Source organism: Podarcis bocagei, assembly GCF_964188305.1.
Source record: "Podarcis bocagei genome assembly, chromosome: 7".
NCBI lineage: Eukaryota > Metazoa > Chordata > Lepidosauria > Squamata > Lacertidae > Podarcis > Podarcis bocagei.
In genome coordinates, this window is record NC_138132.1 from 82,313,072 (window position 1) to 82,331,976 (window position 18,905).

The 18,905-nt window shown below is 45.7% G+C and overlaps 1 protein-coding gene across 17 annotated transcripts in view; it reads right to left on the bottom strand.

Annotated features, from left to right (window-relative positions):
- Positions 1 to 18,905, bottom strand: part of HSPG2 (heparan sulfate proteoglycan 2) — a 224,478-nt gene that overhangs the window by 167,888 nt on the left and 37,685 nt on the right. For 16 of the 17 annotated variants that reach the window (XM_081202846.1, XM_081202842.1, XM_081202856.1 and 13 more), the window contains exons 2-3: positions 5,762 to 5,897; positions 2,781 to 2,864 (exon numbers count right to left, since the gene is read on the bottom strand). In XM_081202846.1, the coding sequence (XP_081058972.1) occupies positions 2,781 to 2,864; positions 5,762 to 5,897 (220 nt within the window). The remainder of the gene's footprint in view (positions 1 to 2,780; positions 2,865 to 5,761; positions 5,898 to 18,905) is intronic. The other variant, XM_081202843.1, reaches the window with a different exon arrangement.

The window sequence follows — 18,905 nt, forward strand, 5'->3', positions numbered from 1 at the left end:
GGAACCAGACGCCCTCCATGGCACGACCGGGCATGCCGCAGGCTCTTGCCGGTTGCCAGCACAGACCAGATGCCCCAACTGGGAGCTCAGGAGCAACGTCTGGTGGGCGAGAAGCATTGGGAGACGAAGAACAGAGGAAGAAGAGTCATGGTGGACCAGACCAGTGGCCTGTCCAGTTCAGCATCCCCTTCTCCCAGTGGCTCCCAGTTGCCCCTTATGGGAAACCTGCTAGAAAAATGCAATCGCTGCTGCAGCAAGAAGTAGTGTGACTCATGCAACACATTGGCGATTAATGTACACAGAACAAGAATTATACATTCTTTATCAACCTTCCGAGAAAAATACAAAACGTTAAACAAAGCTACAAAGACTTGCAAATGACCCAGCCTAAAATGAACTTATAATGTCTGGTTTCAATAGATTTTTCAAATGCTTAACTCAGTCAGTTCATGAAGATACTAACAAAAGGTAAGTTCGATATTCACAATACCGAGAGATGCTAGTAGACCTATAAGGTAAAGGTAAAGGGACCCCTGACCATTAGGTCCAGTCATGACCGACTCTGGGGTTGCGGCACTCATCACGCTTTATTGGCTGAGGGAGCCGGTGTACAGCTTCCGGGTCATGTGGCCAGCATGACTAAGCTGCTTCTGGCGAACCAGAGCAGCGCACAGAAATGCTGTTTACCTTCCCGCTGGAGCGGTACCTATTTATCTACTTGCACTTTGACGTGCTTTCAAACTGCTAGGTTGGCAGGAGCAGGGACCGAGCAACAGGAGCTCACTCCGTCACGGGGATTTGAACCACCGACCTTCTGATCGGCAAGCCCAAGGCTCTGTGGTATAGAACACAGCACCCCTGCGCCCCCTAGTAGAGTTGTAGATAGATGTTAATAAAGATGTAGACAATGAAGTTGTAGACGACAGGGTCCGGCGTTTTGCACCTGTTTCACCCTCCTCCTGCCAACCTAGCACTTCGAAAGCACGTCAAGGTGCAAGTAGATAAATAGGTACCACTCCGGCGGGAAGGTAAATGGCGTTTCCGTTCGCTGCAGCTTAGTCATGCTGGCCACTTGACCTGGAAGCTGTACGCCGGCTCCTTCGGCCAATGAAGCGAAATGAGCGCCCCAACCCCAGAGTCAGCCACGACTGGACCTAATGGTCAGGGGTCCCTTTACCTTTACCTTACAACTCTACTAGCATCTCTCAGTATTGTGAATATCATCGAACTTACCTTTTGTTGGTATCTTCATGAACTTATTTAATAGACTGAGTTAAGCATTTGAAAAATCTATTGAAACCAGACATTATAAGTTCATTTTAGGCTGGGTAGTTCGCAAGTCTTTGTGGCTTTGTTTAATGTTTTGTATTTCCCTTATGGGAAACCAGCAAGCACCATTTGAGCAAAATTTCACTGCGGATTTAACACTGCACCAAATCCAAAGGCCTCAGCACATAACAGATCATGCAATCTCAACAAAGCTCAACTAAGTCACCCACAACCTGCAATATTCATTCTCCCATGCCGCAGCACCCCGGTAGTTGATGGTAACTTAGAGCTTCATTAAACGCAACCCTTTTATTCTGCATTTCCCCTGTAAAAGCTCTTGTTTGTATTATTTAGGAGCTAAAATCTCCATCAGAGAACTACAGGGTCCTCTAGCTCAGCAGGAATCACAGCGGAAGAATTCCTGATAGACACGTCATTCAACCTCTGTTTAAAAATCTCCAAGTCCACCACCTTCTGAGGTTCTCCTGTGGTCTAAATGACTGAGCCTCTTGGGTCAGATCAGAAGGTCGGCGGTTCGAATCCATGCAACGGGGTGATCTCCCGTCTCTCTGCCCCAGCTCCTGCCAACCTAGCTGTTCGAAAGCACACCAGTGTAAGTAGATAAATAGGTACCACTGTGGCGGGAAAGTAAACAGTATTTCTGTGCGCTCTGGCTTCCGTCACAGTGTCCTGTTGCGCCAGAAGCAGTTGAGTCATGCTGGCCACATGACCTGGAAAGCTGTCTGTGGACAAACGCCGACTCCCTCGGCCTGAAAGCAAGATGAGCGCCGCAACCCGATAGTTGCCTTTGACTGGACTTAACCGCCCAGGGTTGTTGTTTTTAATGACTGATACCCGCATTCTGGTCAAAAAGGGACGTGGTTGGTGCTGTGGGTTAAACCACAGAGCCTAGGATTTGCTGATCAGAAGGTCGGAGGTTCGAATCTGCGACACGGGGTGAGCTCCCGTTGCTCGGTCCCAGCTCCTGCCCACCTAGCAGTTTGAAAGTACGTCAAAGTGCAAGTAGATAAATAGGTACCGCTCCGACGGGAAGGTAAACGGCATTTGGTTCGCCAGAAGCGGCTTAGTCATGCTGGCCACATGACCCGGAAGCTGTACGCCGGTTCCCTTGGCCAATAAAGCGAGATGAGCGCCGCAACTCCAGAGTTGGCCACGACTGGACCTAATGGTCAGGGGTTTCTTTACCTTTACCTTTACCCGCATTCTGACATTTGCAATCCAACTGATATCTGCGCTCTGACCCACACGTATGTCCAGGACTGGCCAGTTTGGTTGAGGGACCTTTGCAAATTTCTCCCCCGTCCTGCCCACCCATGTATGAAGCTGTTAGGAGCCCTGTTACACCCAGCTCAGGACTTTCTGCAAGCAGCTGCACCCCAGGTTGCTGCCAGCTCTACAGCCAGAGTTTCCTCGGGAAGGGGGACTTTGGGGATTGAATCTGGAGATGTCTTGTACCCCACCACTAGACCAAAACCCAACTGGCCTCTTACCTGTGGGGAAGAGAGGCTCAACAGTGGGGAGAGGCTTGTCTGGGGAGACTGTTCCGCTGCCGTTCTCGCCACTTCCATACCCATCTGCAAGGGAAAGAAAGGACCACGATGTGAGTGTCACCTGAGCCAGCATAGAGTCGTAGCATTGTGACTGGCAGAATCCGTGACCAGGGAGAAGAGTCGGCAGAAGAAGATTGGAAAAAATTTAAGGACTATTTACAAAAATACTGTAAAATTAAGGAATGTTGAATGATGTTGGATTGAAATTAAGTGGTTTCTAGCTGTAATGGTAATTAAGGAATATGATAAAATGGTTTTCTTTTTATAAGTAAGAATTTAAGGTTATAATAGCCTAAGATGATGGAGAGAAAATAAGGGGTTTTCTTGTCTTTAAAGCTGTAATGCTTTGAGATATGGATTTGCTGCACAAATAATTTGAACTGGATATACAAGAAGGGGAGGCATGAGGAGGTCAGGGAAATATGTTATGAGAAAATAAGTTGCGAAATGTATGTGTTTTTAACTTTTTTCTTTTTATGTCTGTTTTTTTCTCTTTGTTTGTAAAAAAATGGAAAAATTTAATAAATATCTTTATAAAAAAAATAATTGGAAGGGACCCCTGGGGTTCAGCTAGCCGAACCCTCGGCAATGCAGGAATCGCAGCAGAATAATAATAATAATAATAATTATAATAATTAGAGTTTATATACCATCCTATACCTGGAGGTCTCAGGGCGGTTCATGGAAAAGATCACAAGATATATCAGAATAAAAGTGTTGGTGCTGTCCTTTAAAGCCCTAAATGGCCTGGGCCCAGTATACCTGAAGGAGCGTCTCCACCCCCATCGTTCTACCCGGACACTGAGGTCCAGCACCGAGGGCCTTCTAGCGGTTCCCTCACTGCGAGAAGCCAAGTTACAGGGAACCAGGCAGAGAGGGCCTTCTTGGTGGTGGCACCCGCCCTGTGGAACACCCTCCCACCAGATGTCAAGGAAATAAACAACCATCTGACTTTTAAAAGACATCTGAAGGCAGCCCTGTTTAGGGAAACTTTTGATGTTTAATAGATTGTTGTATTTTAATATTCTGTTGAAAGCCGCCCAGAGTGGCTGGGGAAACCCAGCCAGATGGGTGGGGTATAAATATTATTATTATTATTATTATTATTATTATTATTATTATTATTATTATTAAAAAAACAACCCAATAACACCTCCCCCAGAAAAGAGCCACAGTTTAAAACGATATAGGATGTCAAACAGATGAACCAAGGGCCTGGTTAAAAAGTACATTTTTTCCTGGCGCCTAAAGGTGTGTAATGAAGGCACCAGGTGAACTTCCCTGGGGAGAGCATTGCACAGACGGGGAGCCACTGCAGAGAAGGCCCCGTTCTCGTGTTGCCACCCTCTGGACCTCTCAAGGAGGAGGCGCACAAAGGAGGGCCTAAGAAGATGATCTCGGGGTCCAGGTAGGTTCATATGGGAAGAGGCGGTCCTTGAGGTATTGCGGTCCTGAGCTGTTTAAGGCTTTGTGGGTCAAAACCAGCACTTTGAATTGGGCCTGGGAGCAATTTGGTAGCCAGTGCAATCAGGCCAGGTTGGTGTAATGTGCTCAAACCGTCTAGCTCCGGTGAGCAACTTGGCCGCTTAATTCTGCACCAGCTGAAGTCTCTGAACCGTCTTCAGAGATGGAGAGTCCACCCCCTTCCAAGGGCACATTAAGAGTTCTGCTTCGAACCCTTGGTCTGTGCTTTTAGACAACATAGCGAGATCTACAGAGCAGTTCACAACTCAGTTGAATATCAGTGGGTTTCATCTGCAGATGTTACACTTTTGTTTATCACAAAACCTCGCACTGGTATCCAAAGGCTGTTGCAAACAATAAATACTTTTGGTCAATTTCTGGCTACTCTATTAACTGGGTTAAATCAGAACTGGTGCCAATGGGCGAAAAGGTGCTAATACATTCATTTAAGAAATATCAGTTCCGCATTATTCTTTTGGGAGCCTCCCAGGGTAGCTGGGGAAACCCAGCCAGATGGGCGGGGTATAAATTATTATTATTATTATTAATAATAATAATAATTATTATTATTATTATTATTAGTTCAGTACTTTGGTATTTTAATTCCAAGAGATATAATCCAGAACCAAAACCAGGTAATAGGAACAAAAGAATCAAAGAGGTTTCCTTAGACACTGACTGGTGGGAGTCATTAAACCTTACCCTTTGGGGAAGAGTAAATGAATATTACTCCCATATTATATCCCAAGAGGAATCACAGTCCATATTCCCAGAAAATATTTCCAGAAAATAAGCTCATTATTAAAGAAATGCCTATTTCAACTCCAAGATTATCATTATTAAAAACGCAATTAAACAAGGAGAAAAGTATTTGGATGTATAAATACTAATGGGGGGGTGGGAGTTAAAATTGTCAGATGATAATATTATCCTAAACCACACTCTAAGTATGTGCGGTTTGACAGTGGGTCAACAGAGATTACCCTTACTTTTGCCAAAAGACTGATATTAATCCATTGGAAAGATAATACTATCCCCCCCTTTGATCAATAAATAGAAAATATGACAGAAGATATTTCTTGTGACATACGAACAGATTGCTTTTAGACGTATGTTGTGAATGGATAAATATGACATTTGGAATGCAGTTTTTCTGTTTTTTTATCTCCTATTTATTTCTTCACTGAAAATGAAATATAAATACACTGAGAGCCTCCTCCACCTCCACGAAATTGTCCAATCCTCTTTTAAAGCTGTTCAAGGTGGCGGCTGTCATTGCCTCTTGTGGGAGGGAGTTCCACAGGTGAAGGACTTTATTTTGTCTGCCCTGAATCTTCAGACACACAGCTTTTGCAAAAACGAGATTCGGACATTGCAGCAAGCTCCGCCGTACGTTCTTTGCATAGCCAAACGTGGTGCTTTGGAAGAGGCGGAAATTTCCCCAGCCCAACCCTCACCTCCAGACGCCTCGTCCGCTAGCAGATCCTCATCGTCGGAAAGCTCCGCGTATTTCCTCCAGCGCTGGCGCACGGCCTCCGATTCTGTGTCTTCAGGGAAGGAGGACTCATCTGACCGCTTGGACGTGTGAGCCACCTGAGAGCAGGGAAAGAAGAGCGGTTAGGTGGAAGAAGGATGCTGCTCTCGTCTTGAGCATGGAGCACCCACCTTCTCTCTCCCCTACCAGGATCCGTCCCAGGAAGGGTTGCCACCACCTGCCGTTCTAGCCTGGTGCAGATTCTCTGCAACTTAGCCTCCTCTGCCACCCCAACAGGGCTGGATTTCGGTTTGGTGAGGCCCTAAGCTACTGAAGGCAATGGGGCCCTTTATATGTCCAGCTGTCCTTGGTCAACAACAAATTGCCACTGTTTTTTTTGTGTTGAATATATGCTATACGGTAATTGATGGACCTAATAGGTATCTAAAGCCATTTGCACATAACAAAATGTGTATTTTATCAAAGTAATTGTTGAACTGAAATACAATTAAGAAGAAATATATTAATAGTGAAATAATTATTAAGCTCTAACTTAAAATGATTTTTTTATTCATAACAAACTTAATAATGCAAACACACTGGCATTTGGCAATAACAAAAGTTTCTTTAGAAACGCAATTTACAAAGACTTATAATAGTCTCTACAAACTTGCTATAACATGAAATAATAATAGGTGTCAATCTATGATGCAAACTACTAATAATTATAAATAGCAGAATGTAGGCACCCTATATATAGAAATGAGCAAACCAGTGATATTTTAGGGAGCAGGCTAGCAGGCGGGGCCCACTACTTACATTATAGGAGCTTACACAACACAACACAACTGTTGCTGTATGTAGGTTTTATTTTTTTCTCTTTTGTTTTGGAAATGTACATCCAGTTTTTTTTTCCTTTAAATTTTTTGGGGGCCCCCAAGAGAGTGGGGCCCTAAGCTAGAGCTCCTCCACAATGGGGCAGAATTTGGTGGCGCAAGTATGTGTGCCCCACAAACCCCACCCCTGACCTATACAGTCATACCTCATGTTACGTTTGTTTCATGTTACGTTCTTTCAGGTTACGTCCCGTGGCGACTCGGAAGTACTGGAAAGGGTTACTTCTGGGTTTCGCCGCTCGCGCATGCGCAGAAGCGCAAAATGACGTCACGCTCATGCTCAGAAGCAGAGCGGTGAATCGCAACCCGCATGTGTGCAGACGCGCTGCTGCGGGTTGCGCTCTTTTCATGTTGCGAACGGGCCTCCGGAACGGATCCCGTTCGCAACCAGAGGTACCACTGTATTTGTTCCAGACCAAAGATGGCAACCAGGCCCAGATGGAACATTCCCAATTGTTGGAAGAGCCCTGAGGGTGGATTGAGTCCAAAGGCCTTCTGCCCACAATGGGAAACCCGCAAGCAGGATTCGAACACAAGAGCAAAGTCTCCACTCCTGCGCTTTCCAGGGACTGGGACTTGGAGGTAGACTGCCCCTGGATATGATGAGTCCTTCTCTTTCGATGCCTCAATGGGAAGACGAGAGACATCGATGAACCTCAGAAGATCCTGCTGGATCCGGTCAGTGATCCATACAGCCCAATGCCCTGTTCTCAAAGATGCCCCAAGCAAGGACTGAGCATATCTCCGAACTTGTGAATCCCCAGCCACTGGCGTTTCAATATTTCATTGAAAGTTTTCAACATGCGATACAATAAAAGCCAATCTAATATATAGAGAGAGAAAGATACAGAAAAGCCCAAAATAAGAGAAAAAACCAAAAGGCAAGAGAGAGAAGGGGAAAAAAGATATAAAAACCCTCTCATCACAATTGTGCCATATTCTTTATCCACATACAGTGGTACCTCAGTTTTCGAACATAATCCGTTCTGGGAGACCGTTCGAGTTCCAAAAACCGAGGCGCAAAGGGCAGTCGGCAAATTTAATAGAGAAAATTGAGGAAAAATAACATATACACACAGCGGAAGCAGTTTGACTTTCGAAAATGGAAGCATTTACTTCCGGGTTTATGGCGTGTGAGTTCCAAAACGTTCCGTCAACGGAAAACTGAGGTACCAGTGTACAGAAAAGCTGACTTACCCAGCTCTCACCTGGGAATTCCTGTTTCTTTCCCCAGTCTCCCACACAGAGCCCCTCGTCACCCACCTGTCCTCTCTCTGTGTATGTCCTCATCAGTCCAGGGTAGAGGACTTCAGAAAAAAATTAAAAACAAAAAGAGCTAAGTTAAGGGCAAAACAGGAAAACCCCAAAATAACAAAACAATAAAAAAATGGGCTTCCCATCCAATATCTGCCAATTGTATATATACAGTAATAATACTTCAAATTAATCAGAGCAGACGCGGTGGGATAACGTTTAGGTACGTATATCAAATTACATAGCTTCTTATCATGCATCACAACAACTGGTGTTTAGAGGTATACTGCTTTTGATAGTGGTTCGATATAATAAGAGCTTGCTGGGAGTAACTGGAAAAATGCAGAAGAGCTAGGGGTGAACCAATGGAGGAGAAAACTGAATAATATTATAATTTTAGAATACCTAACTGTGAAGATACATAGAATGAAAGGGTTTAAGGTCAGTGAGAAAGAGGAGGATTGGTTTGAGAAGATATTGAATTATTTGAGTAGGTTTGAACAATTTGGGGCAATTAAAACGTTAAAAGTTAAATAAACCTTGTGGAAGGAGGAGTGTTAAGGTATATAGAAGTGTACATATGGTTAGTTTGAATATGTTATTATTGAATATGTATATTATTGAATATTGTATACCCAATGTATCAGCCGCCTGGGGGGTTTCACTGTTTGTGTTTTGGTGGTTGGTAAAATATATATATATATATATATATATATATATATATATATATATATATATATATATATATATAAATACGAGCTTGCTGGATCAGGCCCAGGGGCACTGTCTAGTCCAGACTCCTCATCTCACAGCAGCCAACCAGGAACCCCAAAAGGAACCCTCTGAGCAGAGCAGAAACTTGGGATTCCCCAAAACTGACATTAAAGGGTATACAGTGGTGCCCCGCAAGACGAATGCCTCGCAAGATGAAAAACCCGCTAGACGAAAGGGTTTTCCGTTTTTCGATGCGCTTCGCAAGACGAATTTCCCTATGGGCTTGCTTCGCAAGACGAGAACGTCTTGCGAGTCTTGCGATTTTTTTCGCTTTCCCCCCTTTTTTCTAAGCCGCTAAGCCGCTAATAGCCTTTTAGCCGCTAAGCCTTTAATAGCCGCTAAACCGCTAATAGCGCTAATCCGCTAATAGGGTTGCTTCGCAAGACGAAAAAACCGCTAGACGAAGAGACTCGCGGAACGGATTATTTTCGTCTTGCGAGGCACCACTGTACTGCCACGGATAGTGGAGGAACGACATGAGAATATGAGCAGAGCCCCATAGACAAATCAAGCCAAAGGCCCATTCTGATCCAGGCTGCGGGGAATGAAGCTACTGCAGAGACCCACCCCCCTTGGTGCCTGCCTGGGGAGAAAAGGGTCTCCCTGCCGCAACACCAAGGGGACTGAGACAGAACGGGCGGCGCCAGGATGCCAAGATCCTCCTTGGGCGATGCTTGAAGTCAAGGAGCCGAGCTGAGAGTGCTCAAGTTGCCTGGAAGAACAAACTGGGGAACAGCCAAGTCACTTGGGAGAGGCTTTGATAAGGAGAAGAGAAGCAAGGAGCTGCTACAAGCAGGAAACTGGAATGCAGGGCCCAACTGTGTGTGTGTGTGTGTGTGTGTGTGTGTGTGTGTGTGTGTGTGTGTTTGTGCGCTACATCCCATGCACAGCGAGCTCATGCTGAACAACAAGATATGTATACAGTGGTACCTCAGTTTTGGAACATAATCTGTTCTGGAAGACTGTTCAAGTTCCAAAACCTTTGAAAACCGAAAACTCAATAGCCGACAGCTAGGCCTCCGGATCTTGCACTCAGCAGAAGCCTTGTGCCATGTTCGACTTCCAAGGCATGTTTGAAAACCGAAGCATTTCCTTCCGGGTTTACGGCGTTCGAAAACCGACATACCACTGTAATCTTAAGGACCCGGAGCAGGAAGTTTGCTGTTGTCCCAGAACAACTCTGCGTTTCCCAAATCCTCCTCTTTGTGGATTCATAGATTAAAAAGACTGATCCCCCTCACTCTTTGCCAGTACAAGATTTCCAGCGGGCCGGTTATAGGGCGCAAGAATAAAAGCAGCCGGCTGAACCGTTAAAATAAACTCTCGGCGCCCGCTGGAACGTGGCATGAGGCAAAGAAAAGGCAGCGTGGACTCCGGAAGGGGGAGTAGCTTAAAATGCAACGATCGAGCTGGCAGAAAGCCCTTCAAATTAGTATTATGAATAAATTTATATAACACCCTTCATCCCATGACCACAGGGTGGTTTGCAACGTGCCAAGATAGATAAAGGAAGTCTTAACCCGTTGCTGGAATCAGAGCGTGAAGAGGCAGCGGCTGTACCTGTAAACATAGCAGTAGCCATGGATAAAGCATTGTTATTAATCCCACTTGTGGGTTTTCTACAGGTTGGCCACTGTGAGAACAAGATGCAGGGAATGGATGGGTCTCCTTTGGCCTCATTCAGCAGCCTGTTCTTAGGTTCTTATCACCATTTCCCAGCAAAAGTCTCCAGTGCAGATTAAAACCGGGGGGGGGGGGGATTGGGAGGGGGAACCAGGTTTTTTCCAATGCTGTTTTTTCCTGGAAAAATTGGAAAACAACAGTTTAATATAGTTTGAATATTCCACACACTTCCCCCCAATTTTTCTTAAAAAAAAACCAGCTTTGGGGGGAAACGGGAGGGGGGAATCTGGGGTCGTTCCCCCCCCAATTTTTTTTTTTGTTTTTTTCCCAGGCCTTCCCATCTCTAGTGTGGATACTACTGGCCCAGAGATGGAAAGAAGATAAAGCCCCGACCAGAGACGAATGGCCGATGAAGAGGATGGACTATGCCGAAATGGCAAAACTGACCGGGAAAATCAGAAACCAGGAAGAGTAGAATTTTAAGGAGGAGTGGGGGAGATTTATAATGTTTTTAGGAGAACACTGTAAACAAACTTTGGCAGGATCTGAGTAACGCTTGTAGTGTACAAAAATTATGGTAAAAATGGGTTTGTTAAGAAAAATAGAGAAAATAAGAGAAGCAGCTGAAAAAAGATCGATAAACCATGGAAGGTCGGAGGGGAGTCGATGGATTCAGGGAATCCTCATGATGATGTTGGTGCTTAATGTTTGAACGTCAATCCGTAGCGTAAAGCCTAATAAAAAAGATCTGACTAAAAAAGTCTCCAAGGAGAAACTAGAATTTCCTCCCAAGTTTCACGCTACCTGTTCAGGGATCAGCAGAGACCAGGGCTTCCTCTCCCACAACTACGATTGTAAGATTTTGCTTGGGAAAGGACAGCATTTCTAGTTTCCTGCTGTTCCGTGCAGCCTCAGGGCTTATTCTGTACACATCAGATCTTCGCACGGGAATGTGAGAGGCTGCGCTGCTCTCCTTTTCCTGGACTTCTGACTCCACTGTTGACAATTTCTCCCTCTCTCTAAATATATTTTTATATCGGCCAACTGAGGATAGCCTTCCATGCATCTCTCAAAGTGGTTCTCGTTGCACAAAAGCTTTTCCTGTAACAAATCTGCTCTGTATCGAAGGTCGCTGTGAGGCGCCCGGTTCAGGTTTTTGCTGCTCCAGGCTCAGCATGGCTGCCTCTCTTGGCACTTTTCTGAGTCACCCGGGAGGCCAGGAAGCAGATTGCTCCAAGGAGGGCTGTTCAGGTTGAGCAAACACAGATAAGAGGGGGAAGCCTCTCCGGAGCAAAAGCACGAGTCTGTTTATTGGATTACAAATGGCACATTCCTGAAAGCTGGTTTTCCCATCTTTCTTCACCTTTCTTCACCTTTTTGCTGAAGTGGACAGAATAGATGGAACTATCGCCAGCCAAATGGTGCAAGTGGGGATTCCCTCTGACTCTGCTTTCATGAACTACTCAAGTTTCTAGTCCTTATGACCGGGATAAACCTTGAAGGCATCACAGTGTTGCCTGATCAAATATCAGGAGCCACCGAAGGGCTGGATGATGATGGTAATGATAATGATAATGATGATGATAATAATAGTAATAGTAATAATAATAATAAATTTTATACCCCGCCCATCTGGCTGGGCCTCCCTAGCCACTCTGGGCAGCTTCCAACAGAATATTAAAGTACAATAAGCTATTAAACATTAAAAGCTTCCCTAAACAGGGCTGCCTTCAGATGTCTTCTAAAAGTCTGGTAGTTGCTGTTTTCTTTGACTCTGGTGGGAGGGTGTTCCACAGGATGGGCGCCACTACCGAGAAGGCCCTCTGCCTGGTTCCCTGTAACCTCACTTCTCGCAGGGAGGGAACTGCCAGAAGGCCCTCGGCGCTGGATCTCAGTGTCCAGGCTGAACGATGGGGGTGGAGATGCTCCTTCAGGTATTCTGGGCCAAGGCCATTTAGGGCTTTAAAGGTCAGCACCAACACATTGAATTGTGCTCGGAAATGTACTGGGAGCCAGTGCAGATCTTTCAGAACCAGTGTTATATGGTCTCAGCGGCCGCTCCCAGTCACCAGTCTAGCTGCCGCATTGGCCCTCCAGCCGTGTGGCTGCTGCGACGCCACTTTTGGCCTGCGATGGAGCCCAGAGCACACAGGTCATAGAACCGCAAGATAACAGAATTGGAAGGGACCCCTGAGGGCATTTAGTCCAACCCCCTGCAACGCAGGAGTCACAGCTAAAGAATTCCAGGCAATCTATTTAAAAAACCTACAATGAAGGAGAGTCTTCTGCCTTCTGAAGGAGTCCAGCTCTTTCTGGCAGAAGTTCTGCATAGCTCTGCCGCGCCGCCCTCATGTGGACTAGAAGCACGGCCAAAAGCATGCAGAATAGGAAGGTGCAATTTTGCACATTCAAGAAAGCCACTGATTTCACTCGAGGACCAGGTGTTTTGTTTTGGGTGGAAAACAAAAGATACCTTCAGGGAATAAAGGCGCTATGGTTGAGAACACATCTGGCACAAAACGGGAGTTGTTATGGAATTGCCCAAGAAAAATGTCAGATTGTTTTTGTATGCCACAACTGCAGCTAGAATTTTGTTGGCCAAAAATTGGAAATTACAAGAAGTACCAACAGTGGAGGAATGGCAGATGAAGATGATGGACTTTTGGAAGCTAGCCGACCTGACCGGACGAGTCTACGACCAGAAGGAGGAGGAGTACCAGGAGGAATGGATGAAATTCAAAGATTACTTGGCTAAATATGTTAAGATAACTTAAATAGAATTACTTGCGAGTATCAGATAGGCCTAGGATTTAAATATGTGATGTTGTAGAATACTATGTTAAAAGTTAAAAGGAAAAGAAAGATGCTAATTGACTAAGTAATTTTTTTGTGAAAATAGTTTTGGAAAACTACAATGATTTACAGTGGTACCTCGGGTTAAGTACTTAATTCGTTCTGGAGGCCTGTACTTAACCTGAAACTGTTCTTAACCTGAAGCACCACTTTAGCTAATGGGGCCTCCTGCTGCCGCCACGCCGCCGGAGCAAGATTTCTGTTCTCATCCTGAAGCAAAGTTCTTAACCTGAAGCACTATTTCTGAGTTAGCGGAGTCTGTAACCTGAAGCGTATGTAACCCGAGGTACCACTGTATATGGAAACTCAGCCAGGGAGATTCGAGGAAGTCACCCAACAATGTTAACAAAAGTGGAACTATTATAGTTAGGATAAATGTCTGTCTGTCTTGTTTGTTTTTGAAGTTTTTTGTTTGTTATAAATTTGGAAAACCAAGAAAAAAATTTCTGGGGGAAAACAAAAAACAACAACAAAAAAAGCACTGCAGGGGCCACATCCATCGCTCGCTCGCATCCCTGTTCCGACTCTGCTGGGTCTCAGAAACCTAGCGAGTCAGCCCTGTGGCGGTAGTCATGCGGCCCTGTTATGTGCGAGCGCGCATGTTGGGTCTGTTATGCAAGGCCGTGCATCTGCAGAGCAGCTCAGGGAGGTGGCGAGAGTTCACGTCCACCGCGGGCCAAAAGCGGCGTCGCAGCAGCCACATGGCTGGAAGGCCAACTGGCCCCTGTCCACTGTGCACACAGGAGAGCTCCCTTCACCTCCGGCCAGCCCCCCCAGCCCCGTTGCTCCTGCCTTGCAGCTGCAACAACCTCCTGGCAAGAACCTCCCCGACATTGCTGAGCAGCAGAGTCATCTCCGAGGAAGGGGGAGAAGATGGAGAGGCGGTGAGCTCATCTCCCCATCACTTGCCTCCCACGGCAGTCTGAGGGCTTGCTAACCTCCAGGCCAGGAAGGAAGGAAGGGGCTTGCTCTTCCCACCCCCCTCCTCTGGGGCCAGAGGCTGCAAGCTGACCACCGCTGCTACCTCTGACCCCTGCAGGGACACGGAGCAGCTCGCTCAATGTGGCAGGCTAGGGACCGAGGCTCAGGGATGTTGGTGCGCCAATTTCCTCCGCTTTTATTTTTATTTTATTTTACAAATATAAAGTTGTAACAATCCAAATACATATTCGTAAAAGGAGATGACTTTGCATCTCAAGACTTAGCCCCACCCAGTCCCTGGGTCTTGATATCAACATTAAAATCTGCATGCTATCACCTAATCATCCTCATCAAACCTTTTATTGGCATCACATCCAAACATCCAAAACAAATCAATACAGAATTACCACTTCCCCATTGGCACAAAACATTTGCTAAAAGAAAGGAGGCAGAGCAGCCTATCGTCACATCTCTAGGAGGTCTCCAGGGAGATCAGACGTCTGCAGTGTATTTCGATGACAAAAAACCAAATACAGTGGTACCTTGGGTTAAGTACTTACTTCGTTCTTAACCTGAAACTGTTCTTAGCCTAAAGCACTACTTTAGCTAATGGGGCCTCCTGCTGCCGTCGCGTCGCCGGAGCACAATTTCTGTTCTCATCCTGAAGCAAAGTTCTTAACCTGAGGTACTATTTCTGGGTTAGCGGAGTCTGTAACCTGAAGCCGAGGTACCACTGTAGAGATATTTAGCTACTAACTTGGTGAGCTCCTGATCATTCCCCAGTAATAGAAAATGTATGACCTCCAACTCTGGTTTCCATGGGATGCAGAGTTGATCTAGAAATTGCTGGCAGAGATCAGCATATAGTTTACAACTGAAAACCATATGTGAGGGTTTCCACCAGGTGGTCTTCACATGGGCAAGTTATTTCTCCTTCCACCCTACCTGAGAACCTTCCCCAACGGAGGTTGGATGGATTTGAATTAAACCTGGCCAGCAAAAATGCCCTTCTTTCTTGAGGGTTAAGCAGAAATTCAAGGGAAACTGTCAGTTTCATGTGCCCAAGAAAGTTGAAAATAAAGAGGGGGACATGTTTTCTCTGCTGCTACTGTTAGTTCCTGGCACTCAATAATCTATATTTTACATCAATCCAAATTATCCATAACATTTGAGATTAAAATCCCGCTAATGTTTCCATCTGCTTACAGTAGTCTCCGAAATAAACCCTAATGTTTTCCCCATTCTTTTAACAAGTTTTTGTCCTCTTGGTTCCTGAGCTTTCAAGTCAGCTTTGCGGTTTCAGCATATTCCATCAGTTTAACTCTCTGGTAGGGACTTTGTTTTCTTTCCATCCCTGGGCTAAAAGCATCCAAGCAGCTGTTGTCCCATACTGATTTCCTCCGCTTTTAAAGCCATCCCAAATTGGTGGCCATCCCTGCCTCTCAAGTCAGAAGCATAGCTGCCTCCAAAAGCATTGCTAAGTAGCCCTTGATAGTCCTCTTTGTGAATTTGTCCAATCCGTTTTTAAAGTCATCTGAATTGGCAGCCGTCACTTGCCTCCTGTGGAGGAGAGTTCCACAGTTTAACACTGCGCTGCGTGATGGAGGACTTCCTTTGAACTTCCCTGAATCTCGAGTTCTAGCATGATGAAAGAGGGAGGGAAAAGCTCTTCCGTCGCCACTCTCTCTATGCCTTCATGTTGTTGTTGTTGTTTAGTCGTTTAGTCGTGTCAGACTCTTTGTGACCCCATGGACCAGAGCACGCCAGGCACTCCTGTCTCCTTCATGGCTCACTGCCATGTCGTGGCAAAGGGGCTTGAATAACTCAGAGAAGCTATGAGCTATGCCGTGCAGGGCCACGCAAGACGGATGGGTCATACTAGAGAGTTTTGACTAAACGTGATCCACCTGGAGCAGGAACCGGCAAGCCGCTCCAGTATCCCTGCCAAGAAAACTCCATGGACAAAAACAACAGGCATGCCTTCATACCCCCCAACATTTCTCTGGTGAAAAAACAGACACCCTATTCCAGAATAAGAATAATAGGGGCGCTGTGGGTTAAACCACAGAGCCTAGGACTTGCCGATCAGAAGGTCGGCAGTTCGAATCACCGTGAGCTCCTGTTGCTCAGTCCCTGCTCCTGCCAACCTAGCAGTTTGAAAGCACGTCAAAGTACAAGGTACCGCTCCAGCGGGAAGGTAAACGGCGTTTCCGTGCTCTGCTCTGGTTTGCCAGAAGCGGCTTAGGCATGCTGCTACATGACCCAGAAGCTCTACGCTGGCTTCCTTGGCCAGTAAAGCGAGATGATTGCTGCAACCCCAGAGTCGGCCACGACTGGACCTAATGGTCAGGGGTCCCTTTATCTTTACCTTTTACCCCACCCTTCTGACTGGGTTGCCCCAGCCACTCTGGGCAGCTTCCAACATACAGTGGTACCTTGGGTTAAGAACTTAATTCGTTCCGGAGGTCCGTTCTTAACCTGAAACTGTTCTTAACCTGAGGCACCACTTTAGCTAATAGGGCCTCCCACTGCCGCCACACAATTTCTGTTCTCATCCTGAGGTAAAGTTCTTAACCCGAGGTACTATTTCTGGGTTAGTGGAGTCTGTAACCTGAAGCGTGTGTAACCTGAAGCATCTGTAACCCAAGGTACCACTGTATATAAAAGCATAATAAAACATTAATTTATTTATTTTTTAAACTTCCCTATACAGGGCTGCCTTCAGATGCCCTCTAAAGGTTGCATAGTTACTTATCTCCTTGAATATAGGGACATCCTGTGGAAAAGTGGGACATTCTGGTGTCAATTCAGAAACCGGGATGGCTTCTGTAAATCTGGGGCTGTCCTGGGAAAATCATGACACTTGGGAGGGTCTGTTGGAACAGACAGCTCACGGAAGAACCCCGACCAAACCCAAGAGGAGGCGTGTAGTGGTAATAGGGGATTCCCTACTGAGGGGAACAGAAGCAGTGATCTGTGCCTGACAAGATGTCTCGGGAAGTGTGCTGTCTCCCCGGGGCTAAGATCCAAGATGTAACTGAACGACTGCAAGGAATCATAAAACCCACTGACAAATACCCCTTCCTCTTGGTTCATGTGGGAACCAATGACACTGCAAGCAATAGCCTCCAGAAGATCAAAAGAGACTACGAGGCTCTCGGCAGGAAATTGAAGCAACTAATTGCACAAATTGTCATCTCGTCTGTCCTCCCAGTTGAACGACGTGGCCCAGGGAGAGAGGGGAAAATAGTGGAAGTGAACAGCTGGCTTCGCAAATGGTGCAAACAGGAACGGTTTGGATTCTTAGATCACGGACTGCAGTTTCTTGAAGATGGACTTCTGGCAAGTGATGGGCTGCACCTCACAACGGTTGGGAGAAATGTTTTTGCCAAAAATCTCAGAAACCTCATCAGGAGGGCTTTAAACTGACTAATGTGGGGGAGGGAGACAGTGCTCCTGAAGGTAGGAGTCTATCAATTGATGAAGATGATCATCCAAATGTCATAGACCAAATGGAGCAAACAGCACGCGGACCTAGTGGTAGGAGGAAAAAATCCTTAAATAAGAGACACGGGGGAATGATTAATGGACTTCAATGTCTGTACACTAATGCGCAAAGCATGGGAAATAAACAAGATGAGCTTGAGCTCTTGGTACAGCAAACTAAATATGACATAATAGGCATCACTGAAACCTGGTGGGATAAGTCCCACGATTGGAATGTAATAATGGGGGGATACAATCTATTTCAGAAAAACAGACCAGACAAGAAAGGAGGAGGAGTGGCGTTATATCTCAGGGATGTGTATACCTGTGAAGAGATCCAAGATTTAGAACCTCAAAGCCAAAGTGAGAGCATTTGGGTCAAAATTAAGGGAGAGAAGAATAACAGAGACCTCATTGTGGGAGTTTACTATAGATCCCCAAGCCAAACGGAGGACATAGATGATGCCTTCCTGGAACAGATGGCCAAGCATGCAAAAGGAAGGGAGATAGTAGTAATGGGGGACTTCAATTACCCGGATATTTGTTGGACGTCAAACTCAGCCAAGAGCATAAGGTCAAACAGATTCCTCACTGGCCTTGCAGACAACTTCATTGTCCAGAAAGTGGGAGAAGCAACAAGAGGAACAGCCATTTTAGATCTGGTCCTAACCAATGTTGATGACCTGGTTAGTGGGGTAGATGTGGAAGGATCATTAGGCGCGAGTGATCATGCTATTCTGAAGTTTACTATACAGCGGAAAGGAGCAGCCAAGCATACTAGGACTCAATTTCTTGACTTTAAGAAAGCCGACTTCATAAAACTTAGGGAAGTGCTGGGTGAGATCCCATGGACAGCAATACTAAAAGGAAAGGGAGTTCATGATGGCTGGGAGTTTGTTAAGAGGGAGATAGTTAAAGCACAACGTCAGGCAATACCAATGAGACGGAAACATGGAAGGTGCCTAAAGAAGCCAGGGTGGCTATCTAAAGAACTTTTAACTGAATTAAGATTAAAAAAGGATGTGTACAAAAAATGGAAAAGGGGGGAAACCACCAAAGAGGAATTCAAACAAATAGCCAGCACGTGTAGACACAAAGTCAGAAAAGCTAAAGCACAGAATGAACTCAGGCTTGCTAGAGAGGTTAAAAGCAACAAAAAAGGCTTTTATGGGTATGTTCGTAGCAAAAGGAAGAACAAAGAAACAGTTGGGTCACTCAGAGGAGAAGATGGTGAAATGCAAACAGGGGACACAGAAAGGGCTGAACTCCTCAATTCCTTCTTTGCCTCAGTCTTCTCCGATAAAGAAAACAATGCCCGAC